A 17,181-nucleotide genomic window follows, 5' to 3' on the forward strand; every position below is an offset into this window, starting at 1 on the left:
CTTAATATTTGTATGGAAACTGTGATTAAAATTTTTCAGAATTCTTTAATGAATAGAAAGTTCAAAGAAACAGAATTTATTTCAAATAGAAATCGTTGTCAACAATATAAATGTCTTTACTTGTACTTTTGACCAATTTATTGCATACTTGCTGAATAAAAGTTTTAATTAGCTAGTGTTTATTTACGCAGTGTATATCAGCTACGTCAAAAATAGCTGCCTGCATTGTTTCCAAGATGGCCTACAAAAGGATGTATCTGTGTTTCCTTGCAACACATGCAACTGTCAATAATATCACTTATAAACAATGCGAGATACATAGGCCTTTATGACGTGACAGATCAATCATTATGCATATGTTGATTCACCTCAAAAACTATCAAGTGATCATTGTGCTGATGAAAATTCACAGTTATATTGCGCTTTGTACTTTGGTAATGCTTTTTATCACTTGTGTTTTGACCGAGATTATGGCAGTGCAATTAAATACAATCGGATATGTGTTGTTAAACAATATTTAGCCATTACTTGCAAATGTTCGTTCAAATTTACTTTGAGTACGATTGGTTTGAACACGTAAAACAACACGGCATTAACGATAAACACGTAAAACTGCGCAGCATTAACCCAACAAATCATTTGACAAATAGCTGTAACAGGATAATATAGTATAACATTTCGCGTTCCTTGCAGTTAATTCATTATGGTGACATAAAATATTGCGATCAGACGAAAAGTACCTCATCCGTGATCATGATCAATTCCATAACATCTCTGGATGGTAAAAACAACATCTCCCATCGTTCAACTCTCCCTCATGGCGTCACCAAGCTTCGCCTTTGTTATTGTTGGTAACTGCGCCATCTTGTGGCGAAAAATTCCTACATATTGTACCTTTAAAGTCCCCCTGTGGTGAAAATCAAGTTTTTAATGTTGTTTATATGTCTATGTGGTGTTTTTAATGTGCTTTAAGACAAATAATGTACAAATTCATCAGTCAACACCATTGCTGAGTATTTTCTCCTTAAAACGGCAATGAACTAAAGACGGTCTCAAAAACGCGGTTTGAAATCGCGGGTGTTTCTGACATCACAAACTACCTAGTAACCAATCACGTCGTCAACGAGTGGATCTCTGAGCTGGTGTGAGTGAGTGGAGGCAGGGCTAATTTGCATATCAATAGAACCGTGTATACTAAATGAGGCAAGGGTGTAAAGTTACATTCAAGCTATTTTAAGGCATGAATATTTTTTTTCAAGTTTAAATATGTAATTTTGGTGATCAAAGATGAGTTTTAAGGGATAAATGTACTGACTACGGGGGTACTTTAAAGGGAAAACTTCCAGAAATGCGAAGCCCATACAGTACAGAAGCTATGTAACATTTGTATTATATATTTTTCCATATTAGACCAGCTGTAGGACTTCTTGAATTATACTGCTTCAGTTCAGTGTGTTTTTACAAGGCTTTTTGAGCCAGTAAATCACATTTGTCTCAAGTACTTGAAACCCTGTCACCCCGTCTCCCTCTCTCTCTGTTGATTTAAAGGTGTTCCAAGGCAGTGCTTGAGGGGGTCAACTTTATTTCCTCATCAGAATGGCTGTTAACTCGTGAAACCGTTCATTTCCCTGCACTAAGCGGAGTCTTGAAAAGAAAAGGATGATTTACATTTGCTAATGCAATTTGGCTGGGGGCAGTACTTTGCTGTATGTGTAAATAAACTGAGATTAAATATGCCTAGCACATCACAATGTGACATGTTTATGAAAACCCTTGACAGATGGCTACACTCCACAGCGTAATATAGTGGCTGTTGTTTGCATTATAAACAAAATGAAGTGGACAGAACAGCATTCACTCCATCAAACATTTTCCTTGGTTCTTGAAGCAACAGACTCAAAGAAACCAAATGCAGTGGTTGAAAAAGACAATTTCACATAGAATTCAATTAAAAATACTGTAAAATAATCAAAAAGTGACTTTCTTAAAAATGGTCAATAAAAATCACATGCTATATTTCCTGAAACCATACATAGCTTTGTGAAATCACGAGAGAAGTTCAAACAGAGTTCATGAGGGAAGCAGTGATGCCTGATTATTGAAAAAAAAAAAAAAAGATTTAGAACTTTTGAAATGAATCAATTGATTCAGTTCACAGACCTGATCTGAACAGAGTGATCAAGTTCAACAATCTGGTCACAATGGTTAACCACTCACTGGAGGGGAAGATAAGTGAATATTGGTCTGTTCGTCACACAAAGCTATCATATGACAAAATCATCTGGAGTACAACACTTTTATGGTGCTTTTGTGTACCTTTTAAAGCTTGAAAGTCTTCCATGTAACTGCATGGAAAAGAGCAACCAGCACATTCTTCAAAATGCCACCTTTTGTGTCCCACAGAAGAAAGAAAGTCATACAAGTCTGGAATGACTTTTTTGGAAACAAATGTAATTTTTTTTGGGATGAACTACTACTTTAAAAATATTTTGAGGAACCACATGTGCAGATAATATGGAAAGGCTTCACAATTGCAAGCAAGTTATGACAGCCACCTCCTGGAATTCTGAATTACAATCAAATGTTGGTCAGAGTAATCCATCTTATTATGGGCCTCAGCACACTTTTTACGAGCGAATTAAAAAAACACTGGTGGGGCCGTTTGCACAGGCTGAAACCACACAGGGCCACTAGAAATACACCTTGGGGTTCGGCCCAGACTGGAAGGATGGTCTGCAACACAGTCCCTATACAGCTCCCATATGACTAGGATGGCTTAACTCAGTGTAGCATACTATAAAGCAAAGGGGGACCCTCCGTCTCATGTTTGACAGAGCTGGAGTAAGTGAAATATTAAGGAGATTTAAGAAACATTTTGTAGCACAAATCTGATCTGATTCAGTCAGTCTTCAAAACACAAGGGAGTCAGTGTTGTATGGTGCCATGGAAATGACTCCATAGCAAAGTGGAAGAGACATGGGAATGCCTGAGCAAGAGTAGTGTCATAAATAATGGGTTTGCTATTTTAGGAGGGCGATTACTTTCTTAAGTACAGTTAACATTTAAAACAACCTTCATTCTGGCTGAGAATTACAGTGGGGTTTGGAGGTTTGAATTCACTTCCAGCTCCCCTACCAAAGGAAGTCAAAACAAAAGGTCTGAAATATATTACAAAGTTTCAGCAACCACAAAGGTCAGATTACTAGTTAGTTAGCTCATATTTCCATGTGGTGCCAAATGGAAACAGAAATCGCATTGCCTGAGGAGGTTACTATAGCAACAGGATGCTGCTTGAGCGGTTTCTGTAAGGATCAGTATTGGACAATATATAAAAAAAACATAAATAGGTTATAAATAGCTGCTGTCATGGTTTTACACTTGCAATAAACAAAGTTTTACACTTTATTTTTGTATTAATTTTTTTACTTTTAAGGCAGAATTTAAGGGTTGTCTTTCCTTTTTCTTATTATGGTTATTTTAATTTCTTTGAATTTCAAAGTTGTGCCACTTATTATTTGATAAATAGAACGTTTAAAAGAACAGCATCTATTTAAAGCAGAAATCATTTAACACATCATAAATATCTTTAAATGATTCATTTAATGCATCTTTGCTGTATAAAAGTATTATTTTCTTTAAAAACAAATTTAAAATTTTAAATGGTAGTGTAATTCCTGTTTGCTACAAATTGAAACTCAATTTCATTTGCATATTTTGCTTCCAAAATTACCTGAAAAAAATGGATCCCCCTAAAAATTCCTTTCATTATTCACGCATTGTATTCAACCAAAATGTGAAATATTTGGGGAGTTTACACATGATACTAACCTCTGATTTCCCCCGACTAAAACAGGCTCCTTTGGTAAACTCATCGCAATGCCATTCTGCCTCCTGTAAGCAGACACACATGAAGAAGAACATTAGAGAAATGATATGTTTTCCTGTTAAAATTGGGAAGTGGTGTGTGTGTTCATCATTAATAAAAGACAAAACAGATCTGCTACATTATGCCTCAAAATGATTCTTGAATTTACTGAGCTCTAGAATATAGTGTAAAAGAAACTCTTTTTTAAAATCGTGTTTAGGTAGGTATTATCGATTGTCACTAAGAGGATAAATTAACTTGGCTATAGAAAGCAGGCAGATCTTGGATGATAATCACTTGTATTCAGTTCCCTGGCATTCTGGGAAAACAACAGGCTTTTCAGAGGAAGCGTGTGTGCCGTCCTTCACTGAGAGATGAGGGTCCCGGAGACAATGACAGCGTCCGCAGACTATGGCTGCATTCACATTTCACCGCTGGCACTGAACTGCTGGATAATGCCAAACTTGATGTCTGAAACTGCCTCCAAATGGATTTTAATATCAAATGAGCTCCTCGCATTTATTGACCATGAGATCTCTGGCTCGGAACCAGACGTGTGAGACTTTAAGCTTGCCAAGTGAAAGCAGCCTGCTTACTATCAAAAAACAATCAAAGAATCCCTTACAGAGGCGCAGCAACCATTTTTATGCTTTTCAGAACTGAAAAATTAATAAGAAATTATCATTCCCCAAGGTGGCACGACTCCGGCTAGACAGTAACCCCATTTTGAAGTGATCTAGAGCACAGCAGAAGCCATGTGGCTGAGATGTTACTCTGTCTGGAGAGCCTTCGATCATGGCTTTATGTGAAGGGATTGTTATGTCACACTGGCCTGAGGCTGAACAGGACACAGTACACTTATTCCCAGCCGCATGACCCTTTGGAAACAGCAGGGCTCAACCCTAAGGTTTATTTCTACTGGCCCAGTCGGGCCAGTGGCTCAAAATTTTACTTGCCCTGCCAAATATTACACTAGCCCTGTCAACCAACCAATCAACCAAACAACAAACAAACAAATACATAAATAAACAGTTATTGCTTTCGTTGTTTTTGACATTATTAATGACACACTTATTATGACACCAACATTTTAGATACATGTAATTCACAATTTTTGAATTCCAATGTCGATAGCTACCACAGCAAAAACTACTAGCCTAACTAATATAAAGTTCAAACATTATTAAAGACAAGTCAGTAATAAAGTAAATAATAAATAAGAACAAATGCAAAAAATCACAAGCAATATCACAAGGAAATACGATAGAACAAAGATACAAATGAAATAAACAGTGTTTTTTTCAGCTATTTCTAACAGAAGTATTCAGGTACAGAAACTAAACAATCAAATTTAAAATAACACTGCAAATTCTTCACTCTGTAAATTAAAGAGATGAATCCTTGTTAAAGCTACAAACGTTATTCAGTGAAGAGCTGCGAGTGACTTTCTCTTTTGTTGTTTGATTTAAAATAATGACACAGACAGTTAGGTATATTAGGCTGCTGTCACTTTAAGACCGAATACATGAATTGAATATAATGACACAGTCATATACTGCTCCGAAACACATGGGTTGAGGATCCAAATGCAGTATTTAATAAAAGGGTATACACAACCGTAATCCAAAAAACAGGCAAAAGGTCAAAACACAGGCAAACAGCCCAAACAATAACAGAGTCCAGGGCAGAGGCAAAGAAGAGAAGTCCAAGGGAACAGGCAGAGAATCAAAAACCAAGACACAGGAAACTAGAGGAATGCTCAGAAATGCAGTACAGACACATACAAGACTTAGCAATGAATGACTGAATTGACCAGGCTTATATAGGGTGAGCTAATGAGACACAGCTGACAGCATTCAGGGATGATGAGTCCGGGCAGTGAGTTCTGGGAAATGTAGTCCATGTGTGAATGGGAATGAACAAGAGGGAAGTGTCCTATAGTGGACAACCATGGCACTCCAGCGTGTGATCGTGATTTTGCACAAGTGAAATTCATGTGGTTTTTTCTGTAAGGGGCTCTTCTTTCCAAACGTTATCCTTTTTTGATAATTGTTGTAATTTTGGGGGATTCTCCTGAACGCTAAACATTTATCTTATTTTCGTACGTATTTTCAATGGATGGTCATTTTTGACAAATATAAGCTCAGGTCAATCAGTCAGTTTCAAAAATAAATACAAAACCTGTCCTAATTCAAAGAAAACAAGTTAACAAAAATATTGAATCCAATATTTGGTGATAATATAGCATAACGAGAGATTTATAAGCTATTTTCTTGTAGGCAAGTCATTTTTGACCAGGAACACCAAAGGTGTTACCGGGTTTCCAACACAGCGGTGAAAAAAATCCAGGTTTTCATTCCCTCTGGCCAATAAGGAATCTTACGAATGACACTTAGGAAAAGGCAGGGTGTGAATGTGCAAATGCAGGACTGAAAATCTGTTGTCTCGCTCAGTCATGCTGCTGAATGAGTTTCCCCGTGGGCCCCATTCATGCCAAATCTCCACCGCAAAGCAGAGAAAAAGGCTGAGGGACGGGGACACGGGGAAACTCCTTCACATCCAAAGTGACATGAAAGATGATTTAATGTGTCAAAATAACCATTAGCAACTGATATAGCACTTTCTGCCTGACATAACAGCAGCAGAATGATAGGAAGAAGCATATAAAACGCTGGCATTTGCTGAGGAAAGAATACTATAGCCTTTCATGCTTCAAAATGTATTGTCATATGCCATAATTATAGCAAGGGAGTGGCTCTGAGGCACAACACTACTTTTTTTTTTTTTTTTTTAAGAAATGTGCATTTCATGAACTTTTGTAAGCCTTAGTCACAGAAGAAACAGGAACAGACTTCATTCTTAGATCCCAGGTTAGAAACCAGCTATTTTGAGGAAAGTCACTCATACAAACAAACTGCACATCAGCAGAATGTTTCAGAGTGCGAGGACCGCATTAAGATGTCTTGAAGCAGTTTTTGTGTGTGCCAGCACAAATGGCTAAGAGGTAGTAGTCACCCACTCGAGGTGTTGCGTTTAGCTCAGCAAAAAATGGTATAAAACGTGAATTAAATGTAATTACTAAACCATTAACTTGACAAATTATGTTAAATTACGCTTTGGAAAATTGCATTATGAATTTCCAGGATAGTCTGAAAAATGCCATTCGTTAGTTAGCATCATTCATCAGTAGAGCTATTTAATGATGTAATAATGCTGAACGTAACCATTAACCAACTTGAACTTGGCCATTAACATTTTTTTTTTTACACAAGACATTTTTCAAGGAAAAAGTGGTTTGGAGAATGGATGGATGTATTTTTCAAAGGTGAATAATGGGGAAGAGGCGGATAGACACCAACACAGCATAATTATTATTATTATTTTTTCAGTAAAATATGCTCCAGTTTCATGTCAACAGGCATCTATAACTGTTTGTCTTTTAAAATTTGTCTTGTCAACAATCTATCACATCTATCTAAATTAACGCATTTTGTCAGTATTTTGTCAATCATTTGTGATTTCTTCTGAAATTAAAAATATGATTTCCTATTTCTTACAATCTGTTTAAGCAACATCACAAAAGCAAGACTGTTTTTTTTAAATTAAATTTAAGCATGACCGTGACTAGACGACTGCACTCTTAAAAAAGTCCCCTTTCAAAAAGTACTATGTACCATTTAGGTACTAATCTGTACACTAATCTGTATTTAGCTACTAATATTCACCTTTAAGGTGCTAATTTGCACCCTTAGGGGGTACATTTTGAAAGGGTACTGCCCCAGTGACAGCCTATACCTATTTTTTTCTGAGAGTGTGTGATGAGGGCGCACAATCGACTGTGATTGTTTTATTATAACAATTCAATAAATAAGTAACTTACATTTTAGACACAATATTGTCAGTGACATTGAAGTTTTGCCCCGCTAACAAAAATAGTTCCATACAAAGCCACAGTGTCCTGAATGATTCAGTGTTGTTGAACGAATCAATTGACTAACAGATTCAATGATTCAGGCTATACATGATTGATGACATCTTTTCATACTCATGCTACTTTAATAAGAATCAAAAGAGAGAAACGGTAGGAGCAGTTCTGCAATATTAGGTTGAAATGTTTGTTAGGGATCTCAGATGTTCCATGAGTCTGAATTATTTGCGTTGTTTTTTTAGCAACAATTAACAAAAGCGCTTAAAGTTAATGGTTTAATCTATATATATATATATAAATTATATACAAAGACGGTGCACTCGGATTACTATGAATGGGAGAAAGTGCAACACACAATATAGCAGTTGTGTCACCAATTGGTAAAATCATTGTGTCACTGTAGCTGCCCTTAAAAGCTCAGTTTGCTGTAGAAACAATCTGTTTCTTTAGTTAGCACTGTATAAATACAATTTAAATTGACCAAAGTGCTTTACAAAGTAGACACAAAAGATAATACATCAACATAGTAATAATAGAATTTAAAGCAAGTATACAATCATAAGACATAAACCATTTTTAAAATGCCAAAGAGAGTAGGTACGTTTTTAACTTGACAAATGCACGATCACCCTTGTGTTTAGATGGATAGGAGAGCAAGATCACTGGATCTAAGTGATCTGAAGGGAATGACTTACGAGGAGGTCTGCAAGATAAGATGGAGCGAGGTTATTGATGGACTTGAATACCAAGACCAGCATTTTGAACTAGATTTGTATCTTACAGGCAGCCAATGCAACGAGGCAAGAATGGGAGTATTATGTTCATATTTTTGTGTGCGGGTCAAGAGTCTAGCGGCAGCATTCTGGACTAGTTTCAGCCGAGCTAGAATTGACTTATTATTACCCTGGTAGAGTGAGTTGCAAGCAGTCCAAACGGGAAGATATAAAAGCATGAATTGTTTATTGCATAAACAATCAGTGTTCTGAGATGGACGCTTAGGACTGCACATGTGCATTGACTGGTCATGATTTGAGCATTTAGAAACAACATTTATGAGACAGTTGTTGTCAGATCTCATTGGTGTTTTGTAAATATGAAATTTAATTGTAAGCTTATTAAACAGCTTTGGAGAATTTAATGTGTCACCATTCAAAGAGATAGGAGCTGCACTTGCATGACTAAAAAAGCTGCCCAAGAGGAGTTTCAAAGATGGCCACCGAGTGAAATGACTTGCCTCAAAGGGACTTTGACCTGCATATATCCTGTGGGTTTAAGGAAATGAAAAACATGGACTGGAGCTTGACGGGAGTTATTACAGACCGCTGTGAGCAGAAGGGAAATTGCTGTCGCCCTGCTCCACTCACATATTCTGATCCATTATGTCTTACTTGATTTTTTGTCTTCTTTCGGAATTATTTTCGTTGAAAGACATCACCAGAGCAAAATATACCGTTACAGTTTAGTAGTAATGATTTTATGAATTATTTCAATGAGAAAATAGAAAGCATTCGAAACACAATTATAAATGTACAATCCTCTATGGTCTCTTATGATTCAGCCTCAATTATCGTCCCTCAAGAACAACTACACCGCTTTGCAACGATAGGACAGGAAGAGCTAAATAAACTTATTATTGCATCTAAACCAACAACATGCTCATTAGATCCAATACCCACTAAACTATTGAAAGAAGTGTTACCTGTAGTGGAAGAGCCTCTTCTTAATATTATTAACTCGTCTTTATTCTTAGGTCATGTTCCAAGAATATTCAAGTTGGCAGTAATAAAACCTCTCATTAAGAAACCGCAACTAGATCCAAATAACCTAGCAAATTACAGACCCATTTCAAATCTTCCATTTATGTCCAAAATACTAGAAAAAGTTGTATCCGCTCAACTGTGCTCTTTTTTGCAAGAAAATGATATCTATGAAAAATTCCAGTCAGGATTCAGACCGCATCATAGTACAGAAACTGCGCTAGTTAAAATTACAAATGATCTACTCTTAGCTTCTGACCAAGGCTGTATCTCAATACTAGTCCTACTTGATCTTAGCGCCGCGTTCGACACTATAGATCATAAAATACTCTTGGATCGACTACAAAACTACACTGGTGTTCAGGGACAGGCATTAAGCTGGTTTAGATCGTACTTATCTGACCGTTATCATTTTGTCTCTTTACACGGGGGAAAATCAAAGTTAACGTCAGTAGACTATGGAGTGCCGCAAGGATCGGTGCTAGGCCCTCTGCTATTCTCAATATATATGCTGCCACTTGGTAATATTATAAGAAAACATGGAATTAATTTCCACTGTTATGCTGACGACACTCAATTATATATTTCATCACGACCAGATGAAAACATTACCTCATCTAAATTGACAGAATGTCTCAAAGATATAAAATGCTGGATGACGCGTAATTTCCTGCTATTAAATTCAGATAAAACGGAGGTATTACTTATTGGTCCAAAAAACTACACACAAAACCTCTTACAATACGACTTTAATATAGAAGGATGCCCTGTTACTTTTTCCACTACAGTAAAAGACCTGGGTGTTATACTAGACCGCAACTTGTCTTTCGAAAATCATATTTCATCTGTTACAAGAACAGCCTTTTTCCACCTTAGAAACATTGCTAAATTACGTAACATGCTATCTGTTTCTGATGCAGAAAAGTTAGTTCATGCATTCATGACCTCGAGACTAGATTACTGTAATGCTTTATTAGCTGGTTGTCCTGCATCCTCAATAAACAAGCTACAGTTAGTGCAAAATGCAGCCGCTAGAGTTCTTACTAGATCAAGAAAATATGATCATATAACACCGATTTTATCATCTCTGCACTGGTTACCTATTAAGTTCCGTATCAATTACAAAGTACTACTACTGACCTATAAAGCCCTTAATGGTTTAGCTCCTATGTACTTAACGGACCTTCTTTCGCCCTACAATCCACCGCGTTCTCTAAGATCACTAAATTCAAGGCTTCTGGTCATTCCTAGGATATCGAAGTCCACGAAAGGAGGGAGGGCATTCTCGCATTTAGCTCCAAAACTCTGGAATAGCCTTCCCGATACGGTCCGATGCTCTGACTCGCTGACACAGTTTAAAACTAGACTAAAGACGTGTCTCTTTAGTCAAGCATTCACATAATGCTTACCTTTTAGTCCTCTGCTATGCCATACGGAACCGTTTGCCACTGAAACTGCTTAACGCACCAGTGGGGCTCGACAGCCTTATAGACAAACGGGTCGGTCCGTATGGTTGCGGTTGGGTTGCGGAGAGTTTGGGTTACGGAGAGTTGTGAGATTATGGTTTTCTAACACCTACTCCCGTGTAATGGAAATCATTATGAACATCAGCTATGCTAATTATTTCCCATCTGCCTTTCTGCTGTTATCTCGGGACGCTTGTCCCGAGAAAAATGGCGTTCGTAGGCTCCAGTTTGGTATCCTGCCTCTCACGGGGATTTCGGATGCCTCAACGCCTGTGATGAGAAGACCAACGCCTGTGAAGAGACGACTCAACGCCTGCGAAGAGACGACTCAACGCCGGCGATATGTTATCCCCTAAATATTACATGATTAACTAAATGTATTTTTTCCAGGTACTCTCTGATATGGACTTACTGTAAAGCTTCTTTAAAACCCTATGATTGTTAGCCAGAGGAGAACTGGCCCCTGACTAGCCTGGGTTCTCCCAAGGTTTTTTTCTCCATCCAATCTGATGGAGTTTTGGTTCCTTGCCACTGTCGCCTTGCTTTTGGCTTGCTTAGTTGGGGATATTTAATATTCAACAATATTATTGAACTGTGTTGTACTACTTTCATGTTATCACTGTGAAGCTGCTTTGATGCAATCTGTATTGTGAAAAGCGCTATATAAATAAATGTGACTTGACTTGACTTGACTTGACTTGAAAGAGAAAAAAATATTTAAACTTACTTTGTATTTAACTGGTATTTAGCACCACAACGAAGGGAACAAGTAAAAGAAGAAACATGGTATAGAATACAATGCTCAATAAATTCAGTTTTTGTTTTCAACAGTTTGTCTTTCAGCTTTTAGAGGTTTTCTTTATAGAGGTTATACAGACGGTTACATAACTGTCACCATAAACAGCGAAACACAGACATTATCAACAGTTATTTAAGCACTCTTTAATGTCTTTACAGTTTCACCGCTTCTGCTTGGTAGACTTGCACCATTGTTCCAGATGGTTGGGTGCAGACCCTATAACTGAGAGGTCATTGTCAAGAGCAGGTGGGCCAAAGAGAGCCAGTCAGCACTGTGTGGGTTGAGTCGCCCACCACACGGCTCTCTCAGAGTTCTGCCTGGAATTTACATTGCCAAAACAAAACAAGGCATGCATAAATGATTGCAGGCATTTCTGTTGTGCATGCTTGTATTATCTGAGTTGAAGAATGCAACCACAGGCACGCTTTAAGTATTCAACGAATTCTGCTCATTTCAACAATTGGTAAAGTAGCTTGTGAGGCGACAGTCAACAGATGACAAAGTATTGCATCTTCTTCAATTGGATTAAGTGTGCATTTTCATAATTACACTGAACTGAAGTGTGGAAATTTAAGGTGATCTAATCCTGCCCTGCAACTATGGCTTATAAATGAGATTGAATCCTCCTCTATTACAGAAATTCTAGCCAAAAGTGATCTTTTACCAAAACCCAATACATCTCCACTCATTATATATGTAAATGGAAAAAGGTCCCAGCAGCATTTACTGAAGTATGTTGCTAAGTAGCCATTATCAGACTGTAATTGGCATATAAGACCACAGTCCAAGCCTAGTCCCTTGTTAATCAGACATCTGATGGAGTTACAGTACATACAGGGCTGAAGGGGAGCTCATAGGTTCATTATTTCATGAATTAAAATGGCTGAGTAACTGGAAGCAATTGAAACAGCCGCCCTCAGAAATTAGCACAAGTGTTCTGTTGATCAGTGCATGTAATTGTGTAAAAGTGACGGTGAGTAAGAGAGGTTAATGAAATACATGACTGACAATCTGTCTCTTTTACATTGGCATTAAATTGCTTATAAAAGGCAAGTTAATGATATAACGTGCCAAAGTCAATATCACAGCTAAATGCTGTTAACAACACTTTTCATGAACTCCTACTCTTTTGAAAATGTGAAATCAAGCGGATAAAAATCTCTGATAAGTCTAATTATGCACAGTCTACCCTCAAATGTGTATTGAAATCAGCTGTGCACTTTAACTTACAAACAAATCCCTTATGTGGCAACTTGTTTGAAACTTTGAAGCACTCAACAGTTTCAAAACTTCACGTTTGAGGTATGAAAGTGTGTAATTTATGCAATTCACTGCACAAAAAAAAAAAGAAGAGAAATTTCTTTTAAGTAATTTTAATCACAGACACTATTTTACTCAAAACGCTATTCTAAAAACCCACTGGAAATTTTCACGGGAATCCATGGCACCAAAAATGCTATCTTTCTTTCTTTCTTTCTTTCTTTCTTTCTTTCTTTCTTTCTTTCTTTCTTTCTTTCTTTCTTTCTTTCTTTCTTTCTTTCTTTCTTTCTTTCTTTCTTTCTTTCTTTCTTTCTTTCTTTCTTTCTTTCTTTCTTTCTTTCTTTCTTTCTTTCTTTCTTTCTGGGTTGACATCTCAGAATTAAATAATATTTAAAAGGCATTTAAAAACATCTGAGCAAACATGTATTTATTCATTTATTTCCTACATTGATCTTATGTAAATTGTAGACTTTCCAGTTTTAAAATCACATAATGAAATGTTTTTAAAAAAGGGAATAAAAAAACCCTGCTTGATATTGAATATAAATGCAAAAATATTGATTTTAAATGCTGTACAATTCAAGTGCATTTAGGAGATCACTTTATGAATAGTACCAATGTGATGGTTTAATTTGTAAATCAAATAATCTGACTTAATCTAGGAATATTAACTAGCAACATCAGTTTGTGCTATTTAATATTCATGAGTTCACCATTCCGTGCCACTGAATAAAATATAAACAAGATAAAAATGAACAAAAGATCCAGAGTCACAGCTGAACAAACGCAAACAGCTGACGTGATAAAATCATCGATCACGGTAATGGCTCTATTTCTGCTGAACCAAACTCACTGGTGCATGTGTGTAAGTACAGCGGAGAGTTGAATTGTGCTCGTGGGCATATCCCCTTAGAGCAAACTGCTAAACACCGGTTTAAATCACAATGATTACCATATTTGCTGCGGGAGTGAATGTAAATGGCAGGTCCGGGTTGGTACGTTTCAAACGAGACAGCTGCTATGGGCTGAGGAGCTATACTGCTGCGTTAAACAGAGAGTAAGTGAACAGCACAGGGCTATGAGTGCATGTGTACTGAAGTGACACAGCAGGCTAGCTGTGGTGCAGAGGGCATGCAGGTCTAACCTGAGGCAATCGGTCAACAAGTCACTCAGATAAGAAGCCACCTCACAGCGCCTGTCCTCATTTCCTTTGAGCCTGCCAAAGGTAAACCAGACTATCCTGGGAGGCGTTTCCCCTACAATGATGTAACTTGCCGCATAACAACCATAATATGTTGTTTGAACCACGTTGATTCACCAACATATGACTGTCATTAACAAAATCACACGTAGGTAGTGGATGTCACGTTGAGTCCAAAGATGATGAAGAAGATTAAAATTGAAGTGTCTTTATTAACACAAAGTAAACTCGGGTAATCCACAATGATGCGAGACAGCATGCAAGCACAAACACACGAACAGTACCGGAAGAAGAACTGAATGCAGGGAGGAACTTAAATACACAGAGATAATGAACTGAATACAGACAGGTGTGCTTGTTAAATGACTGTCCATGACAACCGATTAGTGGCGAGGAACTAGAAATTAAACAGGTAACAGAAGAGAAACAAACTAAGGGGCTATTTACACGACACCGTTTTCAACTAAAAACTAAAAATGTTCATTTACACGACAACGGCGTTTTGGGTGCCTGAAAATGCAAACTTTTGAAAACGGGTTTCAATGTGCAAGTTTTTGAAAACGGTCTCCGTGTAAACAACAAAAACGTGAATCTCTGAAAACAATGACGTCATGCACATGCGTGTTACGTGTTGAATCTATAGTGTTTCATCGCCATCTAATGGCCTGACAGCAGAATACAGCGTTTTTAGTCTTATAGTCTCTACGCAGAAAACTCAAAGGAAAAACTTTCCCGTTTTAAAGGGATACTCCACTTTTTTGGGAAATAGGCTCATTTTACAACTCCCCCAGAGTTAAACTGTTGAGTTTTACCGTTTTTGAATCCATTCAGCTGATCTCCGGTTCTGGCGGTACCACTTTTAGCATAGCTTAGCATACATCATTGAAGTGGACAAGACCATTAGCATTTCTAAAAAAAAAATGACCAAAGAGTTTCGATATTTTTCCTATTTAAAACTTGACTCTTCTGTAGTTACATCGTGCACTAAGACCGACGGAAAATGTAAAGTTGCGATTTTCTAGGCTGATATGGCTAGGAACTATACTCTCATTCCTGCGTAATAATCAAGAAACTTCACTGCCGTACCATGAGAGCAGCAGGCGTAATGATAAGAGTCAAGTTTAAAATAGGAAAAATATCGAAACTCTTTGGTCATTTTTTTTTTAGAAATGCTAATGGTCTTGTCCACTCCAATGATGTATGCTAAGCTATGCTAAAAGTGGTACCGCCAGAACCGGAGATCGGCTGAATGGATTCAAAAACGGTAAAACTCAACAGTTTAACTCTGGGGGAGTTGTAAAATGAGCCTATTTCCCAAAAAAGTGGAGTATCCCTTTAAGCATATCATTGTCAGGTATACGTTGTGTAAAATTCTGTCATCATTTACGCCAATAATAGACTATTAACTAAAACCCTTCCTTTTTATTATACAAATGTGTCATTAAAAGTGTCTACAAATTTATAAAACTTTTTAAAAAACGTAAAGACACTGGTTAATGGGTTCAGAGATGATCGTCCCCAAGCAGAGAACCATTGAGATTTCAAAATTTTTCGAAACAGTTATGACATAACAAAGCCTACTGAAATGACGTGACTTTGGCAGTTTGATACGCGCTCCAGTAACTGGTTCGAAACAAATTGATTGCAAGGGGTTTGAAGCTTCATAAAGCCTGTTTCAAAAGCGCCTATCACTTATATAATGTACTGCATGTAATCTTGCTTATTGTGCCCAAGAGCAAGGTCAATTCAACATTAACAAGAAAATATGCTTTTAACCCCAGCTGGACAACAGTTTAAATTCCAAATCGTTGAACTATGTTGGTAATGACAGAATATGCAACCTTAGCTGGCTAATAATGCTTTTGGGAAACATTCCCCTGAGCAGCTAGACCTTATCCAGTTCACTTAGAATAAAATACTTCCATTATTTAATGACACAGTGTTAAACTTATCCATATGTATCAGTAATAAAGACGGCAATTTCTCTGTTGCATATTAACAACTGATTTAAATTTACTCTCGCAATTTGCCTGAATAAAGGCGTACTGGGGAAACAGACTCCGGCATTCATTTGTCAAGCTTGAAACACAATGAAGTGACTACAATGCATTTATTCAGGAAATTAATCAGTGGCCCTAGGAGTGCTGCTGCTACTGTACAATATGCAAAATACTCAAGGGAGAGCAAACTTGACAGAGGAAAATCGGCTGAGCAAGGTGGACTCTGAGTAGACTGAGACCATAAGGAGCGAACAATAGATCTGCTCTTCTTCGTGCACCTCTGCCGTTTGACAAATGAGAGAGCAGCTGTATTGTTCAGTCCATCTGGGTTTCAGAACCCTATTGACTCCATATAAGAATCTACATTTCCAAGAGCCCATTGTTTATGTTTCCTTGACATTGAAGATCATTACAACTAATATAATGTTTTACATTAACACTGTTTCAGGGGTCAGTATTTTTATGTATATACAAATAAATAAGCAATGTGCATTTAAGGAAAATTTCTTTGAACATTTTCTGCTATAATACAAAGTGAGTGTCTCTCCATAGAGTCTCTCTAGATGTATCCGGTATAGAACCCCAAATAAGCAATACAATGCATATCTTTTGTAATTACTGTCTGTATATAATGCTATAGTCACTGTTATAGTTTTAGTGAAAAAATAAAAAAAGCTAACACTTTATAAGGTTTCATTTCTTAACATTAGTTAATGTATTAACTAACATAAACTAACCATAACCAATACATTTGTTATAGTATTTGTTCATTTTTGTTAACATTAGTTAATAAAAATACAGCTGTTCATTGTTTGTTCATGTTAGTTCACAGTGCATCAACTAATGGTATACAACTTTACAACAAATACAACTTTTGATTTTAATAATGTATTAGTAAATGTTGA

At 37.0% G+C, this 17,181-nt stretch overlaps 2 protein-coding genes across 5 annotated transcripts in view; one reads left to right on the plus strand and one right to left on the minus strand.

Moving 5' to 3' along the window:
* The window catches only part of sema5a (sema domain, seven thrombospondin repeats (type 1 and type 1-like), transmembrane domain (TM) and short cytoplasmic domain, (semaphorin) 5A), a 150,629-nt gene that overhangs the window by 66,629 nt on the left and 66,819 nt on the right, over positions 1–17,181 (minus strand). For all 4 annotated transcript variants that reach the window (XR_008807377.1, XR_008807378.1, XM_056254083.1 and 1 more), the window contains exon 5: positions 3,829–3,891. Coding sequence is in view for 2 of the 4 variants with exons in the window: in XM_056254083.1 (XP_056110058.1) it covers positions 3,829–3,891 (63 nt within the window). In the remaining 2 variants the exon portion in view is untranslated. The remainder of the gene's footprint in view (positions 1–3,828; positions 3,892–17,181) is intronic.
* cbln2b (cerebellin 2b precursor) overlaps positions 12,783–17,181 on the plus strand; it is a 449,384-nt gene continuing 444,985 nt past the window's right edge. The window contains exon 1 of the mRNA XM_056254090.1: positions 12,783–12,801. The gene's annotated coding sequence lies outside the window, so the exon portion shown is untranslated. The remainder of the gene's footprint in view (positions 12,802–17,181) is intronic.

The sequence above is a fragment of the Rhinichthys klamathensis genome, unplaced genomic scaffold, assembly GCF_029890125.1.
Source record: "Rhinichthys klamathensis goyatoka isolate OS25496 unplaced genomic scaffold, OSU_Roscu_1.1 h1tg000110l_1, whole genome shotgun sequence".
NCBI classification, from domain to species: Eukaryota; Metazoa; Chordata; class Actinopteri; order Cypriniformes; family Leuciscidae; genus Rhinichthys; species Rhinichthys klamathensis.